The following is a 19,669-nucleotide window of genomic DNA, read 5'->3' as shown; positions in this document are numbered from 1 at the left end:
TTTCGGTTGCCTTTTAGTTTTGCTGATTGTTTCCTTTGCTGTGCAGAAGGTTTTTATTTTGATGAGGTCCCAGTACATTTTTGCTTTTGTTTCCCTTGCCTCTGGGGACGTGTTGAGTTAGAAGTTGCTGCGGCCACCTGTTTTCTTTGTAAAAAGCTCGTATTTTTTTCAGTCGTCTTTATAAAATATAAATAAATTAATACAAAGGGTCTTCCTCAAGTAGTATGATCATTTAGACTGACTAACCCTCACTCTAACCATAAACTCTCTAGTTTTTTATTTATATATTACCTCGGCTTTAAAAAAACTTTCAATTTTGGCTTAAATTAGACTACTAAAAAATTAGATCAGATAAGAAAACTAAATTTCCAAATAATGGCTCCATCACTTTACATCCATGATTTACTATAAAGCAATGAATATTATATCGGATTCTCAGTGGTTTTTCTCTCTAGAAATTGCAGGATGGCATTTTCTTTGGTATTACAGAACTTTACTGGGAGCCCATGTGATAGTGCTCAGATGATCCCTGTTCGTAAGTCACGTCCTATCTGAAAGTAATAAAGAGTATGTCTTCACTTTTTCCACTCCCCCACCGACTGTGGCACATGTGGGCACATAGTCGGCTTCCATAAAGTTTTTGATTATATATATAATTTTTAAATTAAATTAAATTTTATTTTATTTTTATTTGAGAGAGCATGCCACTTAGGGAGAGGGGCAGAGGGAGAGAAAGAGAGAGAAAGAGAGAGAAAGAGAGAGAATCTCAATCAGGGTCCTTGCTTAGCATGGAGCCTGACACAGGGCTCAAATTCCTTACCCCCAGGATCGCAGCCTGAGCTGTTATCAAGGGTTGACACTCAACTGACTGAGTCGCCCACGCACCCCATATTTTTGTATTTTTATTTTTATTAAAAAAACTTTTTTTAATGTTTATTTTTTAGAGAGAGAGAGACAGAACGTGAGCAGGAGAGGGGAAGAGAGAAGTGGGAGACACAGAATCTGAAGCAGGCTGCAGGCTCTGAGCTGTCAGCATAGAACCTGATGTGGGGCTTGAACTCATGAACTGTGAGATCGTGACTTGAGCCAAAGTCAGATGCTTAACCAACTGAGCCACCCAGGCGCCCCAGAGTTTTGCATTTTTAAAAGAAATGTGTGATTGTTTATAAACCAGTAAAGTACTCTCTGCAGCACAGTATGATGCATTGGTAACTGTCAGAAAGTCTTTGTGAGGCTCTTGAATTTAATATAAAAGCCAAGAACTTTGCTTTAGTCTCAAAATGTTATTTACTCTTGCTTCATCTAGTCAATTTGTTTTTCTTTTCTGTTACTTCTAGACCAAGAGCAATGATGACCTCTTAGCTGGAATGGCTGGAGGGGTGACAGTGACTAATGGTGTTAAAGGAAAGAAAAGCACCTGCCCTTCTGCTGCATCTTCAGCATCGGTCCCTGCCATGACCACCGTGGAGAATAAATCCAAGATCAGCACAGGTATAGGTGGCATTCAGAATAAGAGTTAAAGTGCTTTTTTGTTTGAAGCCAGAGTGCAGTGGTATTTAAGGGGTTCCACTAATTAGAAAATGTCAGACATGTATTTGTATTTCAACCCCATGTACTCATCACCCTTATCAACTGATGGCCAGTCTGAATTCCTTGACATCCACCTCCCCTCCTCGTTATTTTGAAGCAAATTCCAGGTGTCATTTAGTTTCTTCCACAAATATATAATTATCTTTGAAAGATAAGGATTCTTCTAAAAAGAAAATCACAATGCCATTATCAGTACTTAAAATAATTAATAATCATTCTTCAAATCATAAATATAGAGAAATACTCAAATTTACAACTTTAAAAAAAATTTTTTTTTAACATTTATTTATTTTCAAGAGACAGAGACAGAGTATGAGTGGGGGAGGGGCAGAGAGAGAGAGGGAGACACAGAATCCGAAGCAGGCTCCAGGCTCTGAACTGTCAGCACAGAGCCCGACACGGGGCTTGAACTCACTAACCATGAAATGACCTGAGCTGAAGTCAGATACTTAACCGACTGAGCCACCCAGGCGCCCCTTTTAAGTTTTCTTTCTTAAATCTATTTTTATCTTATAATTTAATTTTTGTAAAAACTGTTTGTTTGACCTGTACTTTCCTGTGATCTGTATTTTGATGTCACATCCCTTTGATGTCCTTGGCCATGTTCCTTTGTTTGTTTACTGTTAATGCGATTGGATCTAGAGTCTTGATGGGATAGATTCAGGTTCATTTTTTTACCCCCAAGACTCCTTCAAACATGGTAGTTGTCCATCCACTAGTAGGCATATCATTTTTGGTTGTCTGTCTTTCCATGATATAGGCAGCCTTTGATGATCAATGCCTGTATCCATTCATTCCTGTTCTATCATTCTTTCTTTATTCATTAGTAGCAATTTGGCTTTAGATTTCATAGAGTCCATAAGTTAACTCGTCCTGTAGTCCAAGGAGTAATGCTATCATTTTTTACTTTTTACACTTACAGAAAAACTTTAAGTCTTCCAATGAACACAAGACCATATGTTTGTAATACAGCTGATGAAAGCCTGTTAGTAAAGATTATAACAGACCTTCGTTATCATCCTTATTTAGGCTCTTAGCCCTTTTTGTATGTATTAGACTTTTTTCTAGCTCAGGTTTACCTACTGTCCTCTCTCTTGCTTTGACCTTCTGTGGTTTTTTCCTTCCATCCCAGATCACACCCTCCTGCTAATTATAATAGTCATGTGTATGATCACGAGGAGGAAACATGGAAGTCATTATATTAGGCATCATTCCATTTTATGCTCACTATAGCCCTATGAGGTAGAGGCTATTATTATCCTCATTTTAGAGTTGTGAGAGCTATGCTTAAAGCTCAAGGATCTTGGCCTAAGGCCTTGCATTTGTTTGCTCAGAAAATATTTATTGGGTACTCGCTTTGTACCGGGCCACAAAGCTGGTAGTGGAGCAATGGCTGCACCTTACGTCTTTTATTTTCAAGCCTGAGGTCATCACCACATTTAACACTCCAGCTTGTGTGGTAAGAAGGAAATTAAGTACTCTAATACCATCTATATATCTTCCTGTTTCCAGCTTTTAGAATTTACTGGGAGAGATCCCTTGGATTTGGGCCTTGGTTCCCTACTGACACCTTCCCTCACAAGGCTGAATTCAGTTATCACCTTCCTGGATCCATTGCCCCTACTGGTGGCAGCTTTATACATCTGTATTAGTTTGCTAGGGCACTCGTAACAAAATACACAGCCTGGGTGACTCAAACACAGACATTTAGTTTCTCACTAAAACTGGTTGAAGTCTGAGATCAAAGTTGTCAGCCAGTTTGGTTTCTTCTGAGGCCTCTCTCCTTGGCCTGTAGACGGCTGTTTTCTCCTTGTGTCCTCACATGGTGGTCCCTCTCTGTCTGTATCCCATTCTCCTCTTCTTATAAAGATACCAGTCAGATTGGATTAGGGCCCACCCTAATAACCCTATGTTAACATATGTACCTCTTTAAGTCGATTACTCTTTTTCAAAGTACAGTCACATTCTGAGGTACTGGGGGTTATGTCCTCAACATAAGAATTTATAGGACACAATTCAGCCCATAACAACATCCTTACTTCTTCAGTTCATCTACTCTATGTTTATTTACTCTCCATGACTTCTCTAAGACCAGTTCACTTGTCTGTAACTCAGATTTTTCTATCTACTCGCTGGTCACAATAATCTCAGAAGGGGAGCTTTTCTTTTTCATGTTCTGTCTGTCTCTTCCTTTCTTGTCTCTTTACCTCTCCTTTCCTTTTGGGGCATTGTCAATCCCTTCCCTCATTACTGGCTCCTTTCCTTTTTGGCTTTCAGGCATGTCCAGATCTTTTCTTTCTTACCCCGGATTTTGGTTTGGTTTGCAATTGTTTCTTCTCATCTTGTTTCTTCTACCCTAAATCTGTTACAGATGTATTATCCCTTCTGTGTTCTTACAGAGATCCAGATCTCACTCCCCAAATGTAGGCCCTCCTTTTTTTTCTTTTACTATTCTGCCTGTCCACATTCCTCTTTAACTGCTCTTCTTCCTTATATGTTTCACTTAGCCTCTAGATTAGTTTTCATAAAAATACTGTTTTCTGTGTTTCTTCCCTGCTCCAGAACACTTATTGAACATTTACTATTGTGACTCACTAAATTTTCCCTGATGTTCAGGGCCCTGTAGAAACTTCCCCTACTGTTCCCATTAATTGTGTGACCTTACTTTTCCTTTCTGTGTGTCTTGTTCACTTCTGCTTCCTTGTTCTGTCCTGTGGCCTCCCCTGCTCTACACCAAACCCCTGGCAGAATCAGTGGCTGTCTACCTATATCACATAGACCTTTCGCTCTCTCTTACCCCTGAAGCCTGGTGCCTGCCATGTAAAGAACTAGCAGGTTTTTACAAAATACTGATTAGATGTAGATCTTATTTTTCTTTGCTTTTTTATTTATTTATTAAAAAAATTTTTTTTAATGTTTGTTTATTTTTGAGAGAGAGACAAAGAGTGTGAACAAGGGAGGAGCAGAGAGAGAGAGGAAGACACAGAATCCAAAGCAGTCTCCAGGGTCTGAGCTGTCAGCACAGAGCCCGACACAGGGCTCAAACTCATGAACTGTGAGATCACAACCTAAGCCGAAGCTGGACACTCAACCGACTGAGCCACCCAGGCACCCCAGCTTGCTTGCTTGCTTGCTTGCTTGCTTGCTTTCTTTCTTTATCTATTTATTTATTTGTTTTTGAGAGAGAGAGAGAGAGAGAGAGAGAGAGAGAGAGAGAAAGTGAGCAGGGGAGGGGCAGAGAGAGGGAGACAGAATCCCAAACAGACTGTGTGCTGTCAGCACAGAGCCCAGTGTGGGGCTTCAACCCATGAACTGTGAGATGACCTGAGCTGAAACCAAGAGTCGTTTGCTTAACCAACTGAGCCACCCAGGTTTCCCTGTTTTCTAACATTTAAAGAGGCAGCATAGTGTACAACTTAAGTTGTGGATTCTGGAGCCAGACTCCCTGCCTGCATTTGAATCCTTGCTCATCCACTTATTACATGTGGGATGTTGGCAAATTACTTAACATCTCTGTGTTTCTTCATGATAATAATAATGAGGCTTGTATAAATTAATGTATGTGAAGTGTTCATCTGTGTATGTGTAAAATAAGCACTAAGTACATGTTAGCTATATTATAATTAATGTTATTGGTACTATTTATATGTCATTCTGTGATGTGAAAAACTTTTTGCACTTACTTTGATCGTACTTTTTTTGTTTATTACAGGTATCTTAGATTTTTGGTTTGTCCAGAGGCTGCTTTTCCCTTCTTGCTCATCCTTCTTTACCATCTGCTTCTACAGTTAGTTTGCTACCTGACTGGCTAATCCTAGAGTCTGCTTCATCTAGCTTGCCCTAGAGTATTATGCCCCTGGCCACTTGTTTAAAGTTCATGGTTTAGGATTCAAGTTAATGGGTAACTTTTTTTATGTTAATAGCTTTATTGAGATATAATTCTCATTTTATAAATCCACCCACTTAAAGCATACAATACAATGTATAACTTCTTTTTCATGGATAATTAAAAAAATAAATGATTTGGTTTTGAGGAAACTGAATTTTACAGTGATTAGAATCTAAGGCAGGATTAATGTCGGCCAAGATCAATGTGTAGGCCTCTAGATTTCATCTCATTAGACCTAGGGATTAACCTCTGTGCCTTTTGTTGCTAATATCTTTGCCTTACATTCTTTGTTATAAACATTTAGGCACAAGTTCTTCAACCAAGCGGAGCACTTCTATAGGTAATAAAGAATCCAGTTCTACTCGAGAAAGATTACGCGAACGTACCCGACTAAACCAGAGCAAAAAACTACCCTCTGCGGGTCAAGGAGCCAATGATGTGGCATTGGCCAAGCGTTCCCGCAGTCGCACCACAACAGAATGTGATGTTCGCATGAGCAAGTCTAAGTCGGACAATCAGATCAGTGACAAAGCTGCTTTGGAAGCCAAAGTGAAAGAGCTGCTCACGTTGGCAAAAACAAAGGATGTGGAAATCTTACATTTGAGAAATGAGCTCCGAGACATGCGGGCCCAGCTGGGCATTAATGAAGATCATTCAGAGGGTGATGAAAAGTCTGAGGAGAAGGAAGCCGTCATTGCTCACCAGCCAACCGATGTTGAGTCCACCTTGTTGCAGTTGCAGGAACAGAATACTGCCATCCGCGAAGAACTGAACCAGCTAAAAAATGAGAACAGAATGTTAAAGGACAGGTTGAATGCCCTGGGCTTTTCCCTAGAGCAGAGGCTAGATAATTCTGAAAAGCTATTTGGTTATCAGTCCCTGAGCCCAGAAATCACCCCTGGCAATCAGAGTGATGGAGGAGGGACCCTGACCTCTTCGGTGGAAGGCTCTGCCCCTGGGTCTGTGGAGGATCTCTTGAGTCAGGACGAGAACACCCTCATGGACCATCAGCACAGCAACTCAATGGACAATCTAGACAGTGAGTGCAGTGAGGTGTACCAGCCCCTCACATCGAGTGACGACGCCCTAGATGCGCCATCGTCCTCAGAGTCCGAAGGCATTCCAAGCATAGAGCGCTCCCGGAAGGGGAGCAGCGGCAACGCGAGTGAAGTGTCCGTCGCTTGCTTGACAGAAAGGATACACCAGATGGAAGAGAACCAACACAGCACGAGTGAGGAACTTCAGGCAACTCTGCAAGAGCTAGCTGATTTGCAGCAGATAACCCAAGAACTGAATAGTGAAAATGAAAGGCTTGGAGAAGAGAAGGTTATTCTTATGGAGTCTTTATGTCAGCAGAGTGATAAGTTGGAACACTTTAGCCGACAGATTGAATATTTCCGCTCCCTTCTGGATGAGCATCACATTTCTTATGTCATAGATGAAGATGTAAAAAGCGGACGCTATATGGAATTGGAGCAACGTTACATGGATCTAGCTGAGAATGCCCGTTTTGAACGAGAGCAGCTTCTTGGTGTCCAGCAGCATTTAAGCAATACTTTGAAGATGGCAGAACAAGACAACAAGGAAGCTCAAGAAATGATAGGGGCACTCAAAGAACGCAATCACCATATGGAGCGCATCATTGAGTCTGAACAGAAGGGTAAAGCAGCCTTGGCAGCCACGCTAGAGGAGTACAAAGCCACAGTGGCCAGTGATCAGATAGAAATGAATCGTCTGAAGGCCCAGCTGGAGAATGAGAAGCAGAAGGTGGCAGAGCTGTATTCCATCCATAACTCTGGAGACAAATCTGATATTCAAGATCTCCTGGAGAGCGTCAGGCTGGACAAAGAAAAAGCAGAGACTTTGGCTAGTAGTCTGCAGGAAGATCTGGCTCACACCCGAAATGATGCCAATCGTTTGCAGGACACCATTGCAAAGGTACCGTTTAAGTAGACAGAATGTTCTGCATCAGCATTATGCAGCTGCAGTACACACCATGCTTACCAAAAGCCGGTATCATTTCTGTGATATGTCATTCACTTTTTGTAGGCTGATTTTGTTTTAAAGCTTGAGAATGGTTTTCCTTTATTGGGATACAGTAAAACATATTCTTGAAAAAATGTCACTTTCACTGCCTGTGAGAGGATGGGACTGTAATTATAACAGAATTTGTCCCTAGGCTAGGTACGCCCAGGGGCACATAGAGGACTATGTCTTGTTGCTGACAAGGAAGGACCTTAGAGATCATTGGTCCAGCCCCCTTGTTTTATACGTAGCATAATAGCAAGGACTTATGCAGAACTACAGCCTGGGGTTGCTGGCATTCTGGCCAGGGGTCTGTGCCCCATGTCATTGCTGATGCAGTGTTTATTTGCATGAGTTACCCAATTCTTCTATCTTCCATTTTATTTCCTGTTTTAGGGCACTGGTTTTTAAAGAAACACTAGTATATCTTTGGCCAAAATTTAAATAATTTAGATTGTAATTTTTTAGTGATGATGTTTAGAGATACAAGTTAGGGTATGTATTATTTGTTGGAACATATATGTTGGAAGGCACTTTGAGTTAATACTTTTGCAATAACAGTATTTGAGAATTTGTTTCCATTTTTAATTTGGTAATGAAACTGTCACAAATCAGACATCTTTGGGGGGGTGGGATGGGAGAGGGATATTAATTATTAATCAAATACATGTCTTTGGTCCATAATTTGGAGAAGGGAAATTTTTTTAAATTTCCTCATAAATAATCTAGTTAAGTTCAGTGATATGTCAATATAATTTGTCAGTGATATAGCAACAAATTATGTTTAAGCATATTATAGAGTGCTTTTTCATAGATTCATACAGTTACTACAGAGCTAGTTTTAGCTCATACCTCGGAACTCATGCTTTGCTTCCTTTGAAACAGTGTGTACATCCATTGTAGAATTTATCTTAGAGCAGCTCCTACTTTTCTAATGTGCACCATCATTCTATACAGGTAGAAGATGAATACCGAGCCTTCCAAGAAGAAGCTAAGAAACAAATAGAAGATTTGAATATGACATTAGAGAAACTAAGATCAGAGCTGGAAGAAAAAGACACAGAGAGGAGTGACATGAAAGAAACCATCTTTGAACTTGAAGATGAAGTAGAACAACATCGAGCTGTGAAACTTCATGACAACCTCATTATTTCCGATTTAGAGAGTAAGTGATGGGGGAGCTTTTCATTCCTTTTGTTGTACCCATGTTAACGAGCGGGGACAGTTTGCATTCAGTAACAAAATGAAAATTGGTCGCTGTCACTGCTGAAGTGGACAGGCACAGTAGACAGTGGCCTGCAGAAATACACATGTGGCAAAGCGTATTTCACACATTAGCCAATAGTCTTTGGACTGCTATGTTTTGTTCATAAGGAAGAACTGTTAAGAGGAAGCATTGCTTCAAAACTGTGCTTGGTTACAGAAAATCATTTAAGGAAAAACTGATTGTTATTTTATTTTTTTAGATCTTAAGAAAAGCCATTTATTGTTCTAATGATCGCAGGTATACTGAGACAAAAATCAGTCATCCTTTGTAATCTTATGTCTAAAGCACAGGTTTTTCTTTATTTGTCTGGTTTTCCTCCCAACCATGGAGGTTTTATGATCTGGTAGGATTGAAACTCCTATTTTAAATTGCTTTAAGTTTTTTGAAATTATTTTACAGTTATTTCACTTACAAAAAAATCGCAAAACTAGTACAAAGCATTTCTGTGTTGATAGTTTGATGAGGAGCAAAAATTTGGTTGATCTTAAAATGTCTTCCCACAGACTATTTATTATGTTGCAAGTGAGGAAGAAGAAACAACCAGAAATTATTCAGTGGAAAAATTGGGCAACACTTTGACCTCACTGGTGATCCTGTAAATAAATGACAGAGGCACAGAGAATCAGACTCACCATCAGCTGGGCCATATTCTGGCTGAAGCATAACTGTAATGAATCATAAAGAAACATTAAATAGGGGCACCTGGGTGGTTCAGTCGGTTAAGTGTCTGACTCTTGATTTTGGCTCAGGTCATGATCTCACAGTTCGTGGGTTCGAGCCCTATGTCAGGTTCCATACTTGATAGTGTGGAGCCTGCTTGGGATTCTCTGTCTCCTTTTCTCTCTCTGCCCCTCCTCTGAGCATGCTCCCTCTCTCTCTCTTCTCAAAATAAATAAATAAACGTAAAAAAAAAAAACAAAAAACTTTAAATAGACAAAAAATGAATGTTTTACTAAAAACACAAGAATGTGTGGCGCTGTATTCCTCAGAACTGCCAGTGTCATAAAAGACAAAGACTATGGAAAAGTTTCAGATTAAAGGGGTCTGAGGAGACATGAATTAAATGCAATACCTGTGCCTAGACTCTGTCTAACGCTGTAGGGAAAATGCTATAACAGGTGTTCTGACAGAACTGAAACTTTAAAAAACTAGACAGGACAAAAGTGGATTATAGGTAAACATATGTAACCATATCAATTTATAAAGTTGATAACTATACTGTTTATGTAAGTCAACGTCCCTATTCTTACGAATCACACACTGAATATCTAGAGGTAAAGGACCATGATGTATATCCTTAAAGGATTCAGGGAAAACATCAGGGATAGATAAAGACAGATAGACAGGGACAGAAGATGGCAAATGATGAAAAAGATGGGTAAACAGTTAACATAAGCAAATCTGTGTAAAGTGGTCATATGGGTGCTTTTTGTACTGGTTTTTGCACCTTTTTGTGAATTTGAAATTATTTCCAAATAATACATCTTAAAAATTCTTAGTGTTCTTCATCCAGATTCCTCAAATGTTAACAAATTTTAAGTTGTAGTACACTTTAATGATAGCCAGGTGGGGACAAGGAGAATGTGAATAACCTTTTTGGATACATTGGTTAAAGCTTTTCAGCCTTGTGGTTCATGATACCGATCCTTTGAGCTCTGTGTTATTCCTTGACAGAGGATCAGTAGGCAAATACAGCGTTGGGCCAGTTCCCATGTGCTGTGGGCGCAGAGGCAGGGAGGTTTGAGCTAGTTCCAGGAGAGAGTGGGTCATTTGCAGGAGTCCTAAACATGTCTTTTGCCAGTTCTGAACTCTGGCTAGTTGGCTCGGCATCTGTGGACTGACCCCAAGGTCATTCGGAACATTTTGAGTCATTTGGCTACTGAAGTAGCTGACTGTGGGACTCTTTTCTTGGAGACAGTTACAGTCCTACAGATAAAACTTTCTCATCTGAAATTGTGAAAAACTTTGGAGAGTTTAACATTCGTATTTAGTCTGTATTTCAGTGTCTCTGAACGGAGAGGATTTATGTAACTGTATTTCCTAAATGTAAGAAGTTCTAAAGTTTTCAGATTAACTTGGAAGTTGAGTGTATTTTCCATGTAGTACTGATGACAACCTTTTCCCTTGCAGGCCTTTTGATTTGAACACAGAAAGAGTGACACCTTGTGGTAATTGGGTTAATGGCTAGAAAAATGTTAGCTGATAAGGATTCCTGGAATGAAAAATGATTGACAAAATAAAAATTATATAAACTTTATGTGGATTTTTATTATGAAGTGGCTGAAAATCCTGAATAAATTTTTTTTAGCCCGGTATCTTCTCCCCCCAATTTTTTTAAAATGAAAATTTCAAATATACATAAATACTGCAAACATGGTAGAGATAGCACCCACTGCCTAGATTTGACAGTCGTTAATGTTTTATAATATTCTCCTTCCATGTGTGTATCTGTATATGTGTGTGTTTGACTGAGTAGTAAGTTGTAGTAAGTTGTAGACTCCATGAGACACTTAATATTTTGGTGTCATGCAACTCCTGTTTTCCTTATAATCATATCTACTAACTTTGGCATAATTCCTTAGTATCCATCTAATAGCTCACATTCAGATTTTCTCACCTGTCCTCAAAATGACTTTTAACAGTTTTCTTAGGAACCAGGATCCTGTATTCTGATAGGAGTTAATTTATTTCTTAGTGAATTCTAGCACTTGGTATTGATGCTAAGTCATCACTTGGTATAGGGCACTTGATAACAAGGAACGCTGTTAATTGAGAAATTGAGATTTTCTTTTTAAGATTTTGTTTTTAATCTCTACACTCAAAATGAGGCTTGAATTTACAACCCCTAGATCAAGAGTCGTATGCCCCACCAACTGAGCCAGCCCAGGTCCCTGAGAAATTGAGCTTTTCATTTGTGGAATATTTTAGCAACCATTACCATACTCAGTTTTAGAACTTTTTCATCCCCTAAAAAGAAACTGTACCCATTAGTAGTCACATCGACCCCCAAATGATCCTGACTTTGGAATTAGTGGTGAGGATTTTAAAGCAGCTGTTGTAACTGCACTCAGGGTGTTGAGGAAAATCTGCCAGTAATGAATGAACAAATTGCAAATCTCAGGAGAGAAATAAAAACTGTTTAAAAAGAACCTAATATGTATTATAGAACTGAGAAATTTGGGGCGCCTGGGTGGCGCAGTCGGTTAAGCGTCCGACTTCAGCCAGGTCACGATCTCGCGGTCCGTGAGTTCGAGCCCCGCGTCGGGCTCTGGGCTGATGGCTCAGAGTCTGGAGCCTGTTTCCGATTCTGTGTCTCCCTCTCTCTCTGCCCCTCCCCCGTTCATGCTCTGTCTCTCTCTGTCCCAAAAATAAATAAATGTTGAAAAAAAAAAATTTAAAAAAAAAAAGAACTGAGAAATTTAACAGCTAATTTAAAAAGTTTACTAAATCATTAAAATAGTTTTTAAGTTTATTTATTTTGAGAGACACAGAGACAGCACAAGTAAAGAAGGAGAGAGGGAGGGAGAGAGAATCCCAAGCAGGCTCTGTGCTGCCAGCGTAGAGCCCAACACAAGTCTCGAACTCACGAAATCATGACTTGTGCCAGATCATGACCTGAGTCATGTGTGTCAGATCATGACCTGAGCTGACACCAAGAGTCAGATGCCTAACTTACTGAACCATCTAGGCAGCCCACTAAATCATTTAAACAGCAAATTAAAAACATAGAAGAGCCAGTGAACTTGAAGATCAGTCAGTAGTCACTATCCAATCTGCAGGAGAGAGAAAAAAAAGATTGAAAAAAAGGAGTACAGCATCAGTGAGTATGGGACAGTATCATAGGGCATAACATGTAGTTGGAGTCCCAGATGGCTTTCCAGATAACATCAGTGCCATACTGATTAGATTTGGCCTGCAGTACCTTTTAGTACTATTTGGATTTAGTATCCAGATTAGAAAGATCTGATATAAAATTCACTCAGTAAATAAATACTGTTAAGACTTCTGATTCAAGATGATGGCCTGAGGCCACACATATACTTCCTCTCCCTCCCAAAATCCTAGTAACATGGTCCTGCCATGTAATACAAATATTACAATGAATCTGTGGGTGCCTGGGTGGCTCAGTCGGTTGAGCATCTGACTTCAGCTCAGGTCATGATCTCGCGGTTCTCAAGTTCACGCCCTGTGTCAGGCTCTGTGCTGCCAGCTCGGAGCCTGGAGCCTGCTTCAGATTCTGTTTCTCTTTGTCCCTCCCCTGCTTGTGTCTGTCTGTCTCTCTTTCTCAATAATAAAAACATTTTTTAAAAAGTAAAAAAAGTTTACAATGAAACTAAACCAAAGATAGAAAATAGGTGAGGGGTCTCATCAGTAGATCAACAATTTTGACTAACTTCTGGAATATATAAAGCAGATAGAATTGGAGTTATGGAGAAATCAAACAGAACAGGAAAAAAAAAAAAAAAAAACAACAAACCTACAGTCCAGGAGAACACTGAAACTCTGAGTATTGATGTTCCCAGCCAAACTTTGGGGGTGGGGTACTAAAACCTCTTCCTCAGGGGTCATAGGGTCTGGGACGAGCAGCAGTTTCAGGCTGTGGTATAAAAGATTGTCAGCATTTGTACCACCCTCTCCATTGTAGAGTGCTGGCTGTGGTGTTTGCCCCAGGCTCAAATTTATTTATTTATTTATTTATTTATTTATTTATTTATTTATTTATTTATTATTTATTTATTTATTACGAGAGAGAGCTTGAGTTGGGAAGGGCAAAGGGAGAGAGAATCTTAAGCAGGCTCCACGCTTAGCACAGAGCCTGGCGCATGGCTTGATCCCACAATCCTGGAATCATGACCTGAGCCGAAGTCATGTTTCACATGCTCAACTGATTGAGCCACCTAGGCGCTCCTCGAATTCTTTTTCTAAATAAGGTGGGGAACATGGTGCCAGGGGCTCCTGCCATAACTTCGGTATCAGAAAGAGAAGTAAAGCCCTGCCTGAAGTAACAGCAGGCTGCCATGTTGTCTTGAAATGAAGACCACACATAGGGAGAGGCAATTTGGCCCAGCAGTGAAATGGGGACACACACACAACCACACACACACACACACACACACACACACACACACACACACACCTGTTTCCTTGGTTGAAGCCACCCACTTCTGCCTCCAGAAGAGGGCCCCCTGTAGGCATATATCATCAATGGAGCCTTAATCCAGTCATCGCGTTGAGAGAGGCCTGTAGTTAGAACAGTGACTTCTACAATTATTGAGAGACGTGTGGAAGTCACTGATATTAATTATCCTAGTCCTTTGTAAGAAAGGCCAACCAGGACTTACTGGACATTTAGTTTCTTAAAAGAGAAACAGCAGAGGGGCGCCTGGGTGGCGCAGTCGGTTAAGCGTCTGACTTCAACCAGGTCACGATCTCGCGGTCCGTGAGTTCGAGCCCCGCATCGGGCTCTGGGCTGATGGCTCAGAGCCTGGAGCCTGTTTCCGATTCTGTGTCTCCCTCTCTCTCTGCCCCTCGCCCATTCATGCTCTGTCTCTCTCTGTCCCAAAAATAAATAAACGTTGAAAAAAAAATTTTTTTAAAAATAAAAAAAAAAAAAGAGAAACAGCAGAAAGAAGCAACTCAACTGAGCCTGAATAAATTAAGTTAATGACTTCACTGCTAGTCCAGCAAACCAAAGCTGAGTGGTGTTGAGGGTAGTGGCATGAACGAGATCTCAGGTATGGCTCAAGTGATGTGCCCATCAGTTACAGTGACTTTTTTGACCACTTTGTATTTGTGTAGTAATGCTTGCTGTGTGCTTGCATTTATGTATAGCTCCTTTCCTGCCCTCTGTAGTTCCTGAGATTGGGGGCTAGGGCCTGACATCTAGCAACACAGGTTTTGCGCTTTTACATGGAACACTATTGACTATGGTGAGTAAACGTGGCTTGAGATTAGAGAAGTAGCAGAAGGAAATGGAGGAGAGTTGTGTAATTCTTGATGGGAAAGCCTTTTTCAACACTAGTGGGAAGCCATAAAGGAAAGTTTCCTATTTGATTATGTATTACTGGAATTTTCAGTTCAGCAAAATAAAAGTACCATAAATAAAGGACTTTGAGAGAAATATTTGTAGCACATATAAAATATATAAGGAGAGTCTTATATGTATCAATATATATATATTGACATATATCAATGACATTAGGATAATCCATTAGCCAAAAAGAGTGTATGAATAGGTAAGGCAGAAAAGGTGCGAAAAGATGCTTGGCTTCACTAATAAACTCTAAAACAAGATGCCAGTTTTCACTTGGCAGGTGTGAAAAGTAAAAAAAGTTGATAGTGTGTAGGAGAGGAGAAAAGGACCTCTTGTGTATTGTCTGAAGGAGTATAGATTGCTGCAGCCTTTTCAGGGTATTGATCAGAATTTAAAGTACAACAGTATTTTAGCAACAATGTTTAGAAACATTCTTACTAGTTTGCAAATATAAGCTTAGATATGTATGTTGCAGAATTACTGGTTACCACAAAAACTTGGAAGTTGAGATCTAGTTAATAACCTGTGAGCACAGTGCATCCCCACTGGCTGCCGTTTCATCAGTGAGGATAAATTAGACAGGTCTATGTGTGCAGCCATAGATGGAATAAAGCAGATAATGGGACAGTAGAATATGAGCTGTGTGTATTATTTCTGTAATTAAAAAACATACAAGTTTTAAATACAGCATTACATTGAAATGGTGACCAGTCATGATGATTTCCTTAAGAAATACTGATACAGTGTATTCTATACAATAAATTTTATAACTTGGTGACTTCTCAAAAAAATTTTCTGCATTCTTGAGCTGGATCCTTCTAACGGATTGACTTGGATCCTGTCAATAGTTCTGAGTTGTCCTTCATTACTTCTTACAGTTCTAGAAATGTGTCTGCAAGAAATATCTGAACAATTGTGTAAAGATACTCATCGTGTTTATGACAAAAATTGTGGAACCATTCTGTTTGTCAATAGGAGATTACTAAAACATATGTCCAACTGATGGAATACTAACAGCCATCAGATAGTGCTGTAGATCTGAATTGATTGATAGTTGTCCATTATCTATCTACTGCTAAGTAGAAAGGCTTATGAAGAAGTATAATTAGTATTATCTCACTTTTAAGAAAAAAGTTCACACACGTATGAAGTCTGTAAGGGTATATGCCAAATGCAAATAATGAGTAATTTTATTTTTACAACGCTTTTCTGTTTTCCAGACTGTTTATTGTGAGCATGCATTCCCTTTAGAGTCGAAGGGAAAAGGTTGTATCTACTTTTTTGGGGGGAAGGGGTGATAAAAATGAATAAAAAATAAAAAAATATATAGTAGTAAATGGTTTATTTGAAACTCATCTGTGTCCTCTTTCAAAGCATCAGGAATTGTGGTTTGGGGATAAAGGTGTGGCCTGGGGATAAAAGGTGCCTGCCTCTCCCCTCTGCCCCTAAGGCATAGTATTTTAACTGGTATTTTACTCTTGCCATTTCTCTTCCTCTAGTAATTGCCCCTGATGTTAGGTGGAGGTGCTTGATAGGATGTAAGGGTCTGATGGTACTGGGATATCAGTATTCTGAGGAGTTTCATGGATTTGGAGGGCAGGAAAGTTTGCTTGTGAACTTTCATTATTTTCTACCCCCAGGAGTCACAGGTTGAGCCTGTGCCCATGGTAGTTGCCCAGTAACATCAGCATGCGTGATGGGTATATAACTGGAGCCAGAACGAAGGCCTGGTTGATTGTTCCTTGTTTGTCAGAGGTGAGAGTTCTTGGTGGTGAAAAGATTATGAACCCCATTATTAAATGGGCAGAGCAGTGCCCAGAATTGTTCAGAGCAAAGTTGGTCTAATTACAGTGAGAATAGCAATTTACTTGATTTCTAGAATAAAAATAACATTGTAAAATTGAGTTGTAACTTGTAATTAAAAATGAGATCATAGTAGTACTTCTGTTCTTTGGTAGAATTTAATGTTGCTTTTGAGTTGAAGACAGTAGATGGCAGTGTCCCTCATTGTAGAAGAACTTGGAAGAGGAAGGAAACTGCTTTTACAAGCCCCAGAGTTGAAGACTAACAGTATCCTTTCGTGTAACCATTAATTGGGCCAGATGGCAATTTTGCTAAGATAGTCTTCCAAACAAGAGCATAAGTACACATTCCTCTGTTTCCAAGGAGGAAAAGCCTGTTGTCATTTTTAATACTTTATGTTACAAAGTGAAAATATAGTTGATTCATGAAGTTTAAATCAAATTCCCTAGAGACACTTGTAGTGTACTTCATTCTGCCTAAATATCTCCATTGGCTGCCAGCTTCCTTTCTATTTAAAAGCATTAATAGGGGCGCCTGGGTGGCGCAGTCGGTTAAGCGTCCGACTTCAGCCAGGTCACGATCTCACGGTCCGTGAGTTCGAGCCCCGCGTCAGGCTCTGGGCTGATGGCTCAGAGCCTGGAGCCTGTTTCCGATTCTGTGTCTCCCTCTCTCTCTGCCCCTCCCCCGTTCATGCTCTGTCTCTCTCTGTCCCAAAAATAAATAAACGTTAAATAAAAGCATTAATAAGACACGACGATAATAAATACATAGTGCTGAATGTGTAAGAATGTCCTTTTAAGAGTAGTGATTATGTGGCGGGTAAAGAGAGAAGGATAAGAACAAAATAAATGAATGAAATTTGAGGTTTTATGATCAGTCTAAGATGGCCAGGTGGCTTCACATGTCACTTGAGAACAAAGACACACCAGATGTTAAATTGAACAATACTAAGATTTGCTGTCATTTGTCTTGTGTGAATTATATATAAAGATAGGTATATATGTCCTTTGTGACCAGAAGAAAAAGAAAATGGTTTTTAGCAGAGGAGGAGAAATTCACATTTTTTTGTTCGCTTGCCTATTTTAATTATGTTTTGCATTTAAATATAGTGTAAATGAAAAATATAACTCCTAGTGTTTTCAACACTAGAAATATTTCAGTTTCTGTCCTTATCTGTGTCTGATTATATCACCAAGACCTTGAATTTGTCTACATATAGGTAATAGGGAGCTGAGGTCCCATGCTGGTTCCAGAGTTATCCTTGCTTCTGGAGATATGGATCAGGGTATTGGACTCACTCATCGGTGTCCACTTTGCCCTTAACCAAATTGAATAGCCCTTTTGACCCTGTTTCCAGGTTAAATGAGGTCTGAGGCAGCTTATACAGAGACAGACTTTTAAAGTTTAATCCTTTTCATTATAAAAACATCCTCTTTTCTGTCCCTAGGAGGGTAAGGACTATATCTTTTTTCCCTTTCCCTTGTATCTTAAGCATCTAGAAAAAAGCCTGGCACAAAGTACGTACTTATGAGGTATTTGTTGAATTGATGTAAATTTTGAACAGTTTTTATTTCAAAGGCCCGAAATTGGTTGAAGAATTTTGTGGCGATGAATGGGAGGGAGTTAACTACTGGCTACCAAAATTGGCCAGTTTTCCCCCCCATGTTTTACTCATTTATTTTTTTTTTCTAGCTTTAGAAAATTTATCATCATTATATATTTATAATATTACACATATAATTGTTATAAATATTCTAGGCTTTTATGTTGTTACTGAAGTGAATTCATGTCATTTAAAAATATCTGAACACAAATGTATCAATGCTGAATTAAAGGTATCATGTCACACAGGTTACAACAGAGCAGGTTTCTGATGGAACTGGGAGGGGAAGATAAGCAGTCTAAGAAAAGACATCATCAGCACACCCCTACTTTTGTGTGTTGATTAAAAACTAATAATTTGTGGGGCACCTGGGTGGCTCAGTTGGTTGAATGTCCAACTTTGGCTCCGGTCATGATCTTGTGGGCTTGTGAGTTCAAGCCCCTCATCAGGATTGCTGCTGTCAGCATGGGAACTCACTTCAGATCCTTTGTCCCCCTCTCTTTCTGCTCCTCCCCCACTCTCTGTCCCTGCCTGCGCACACACTTACTCTCAAAAATAAATGGGCGCCTGGGTGGCGCAGTCGGTTAAGCGTCCGACTTCAGCCAGGTCACAATCTCGCGGTCCGTGAGTTCGAGCCCCGCGTCGGGCTCTGGGCTGATGGCTCAGAGCCTGGAGCCTGCTTCCGATTCTGTGTCTCCCTCTCTCTCTGCCCCTCCCCCATTCATGCTCTGTCTCTCTCTGTCCCAAAAATAAATAAACATTGAAAAAAAAAATTAAAAAAAAAATGAAAATAAAAATAAATAAACGTTAAAAAAAAAAAAGGCTAATAATTTGTTAGCTTAAGGAAGTTTTTTTTCTAAGATTTTACACCCAGCATGGGGCTTGAACCTACAACTTTGAGATCAGAAGTCACATACTTTAACTGGCTGAGCCGACCAAGTGCCCCAAGATTGATTAATTGATTGATAGATTTTTTTATTCTCTTGGTTTTTTTTTTTTGAGTTTATTTATTTAGAGAGAGAGCATGCACGAGTGGGGGAGGGGCAGAGAGAGGGAGAGGGAGATAATCCCAAGCAGGCTGTGTGCTGACAATGGGGAACCTGCGTGGGGGCTCGAACCCATGAACTACAAGATCATGACCTGAGCCAAAACCAAGAGTTGGACACTTAACTGACTGAGCCACCGAGGCACTCCGAGATTTTTTTTTAAGATTTTAATTTTGAGGGGTGCCTGGGTGGCGCAGTCGGTTAAGCGTCCGACTTCAGCCAGGTCACGATCTCGCGGTCCGGGAGTTCGAGCCCCGCGTCAGGCTCTGGGCTGATGGCTCAGAGCCTGGAGCCTGTTTCTGATTCTGTGTCTCCCTCTCTCTCTGCCCCTCCCCCGTTCATGCTCTGTCTCTCTCTGTCCCAAAAATAAATAAACGTTGAAAAAAAAAATTTAAGATTTTAATTTTGAGTA

At 40.0% G+C, this 19,669-nt stretch overlaps 1 protein-coding gene across 3 annotated transcripts in view; it reads left to right on the top strand.

Annotated features, from left to right (window-relative positions):
• The window catches only part of SPECC1L (sperm antigen with calponin homology and coiled-coil domains 1 like), a 142,861-nt gene that overhangs the window by 48,393 nt on the left and 74,799 nt on the right, over positions 1-19,669 (top strand). For all 3 annotated transcript variants that reach the window (XM_086681977.1, XM_086681976.1, XM_086681978.1), the window contains 3 exons: positions 1,338-1,491; positions 5,784-7,417; positions 8,462-8,669. In XM_086681977.1, coding sequence (XP_086538103.1) covers positions 1,338-1,491; positions 5,784-7,417; positions 8,462-8,669 — 1,996 coding nt within the window. The remainder of the gene's footprint in view (positions 1-1,337; positions 1,492-5,783; positions 7,418-8,461; positions 8,670-19,669) is intronic.

Source organism: Puma concolor, chromosome D3, assembly GCF_028749965.1.
Source record: "Puma concolor isolate L17-30 chromosome D3, mPumCon1.1.hap2, whole genome shotgun sequence".
Lineage (NCBI taxonomy): Eukaryota > Metazoa > Chordata > Mammalia > Carnivora > Felidae > Puma > Puma concolor.
The sequence above is the reverse complement of the archived record's forward strand: the minus strand, read 5'-3'. Positions and strand labels throughout refer to the sequence as shown.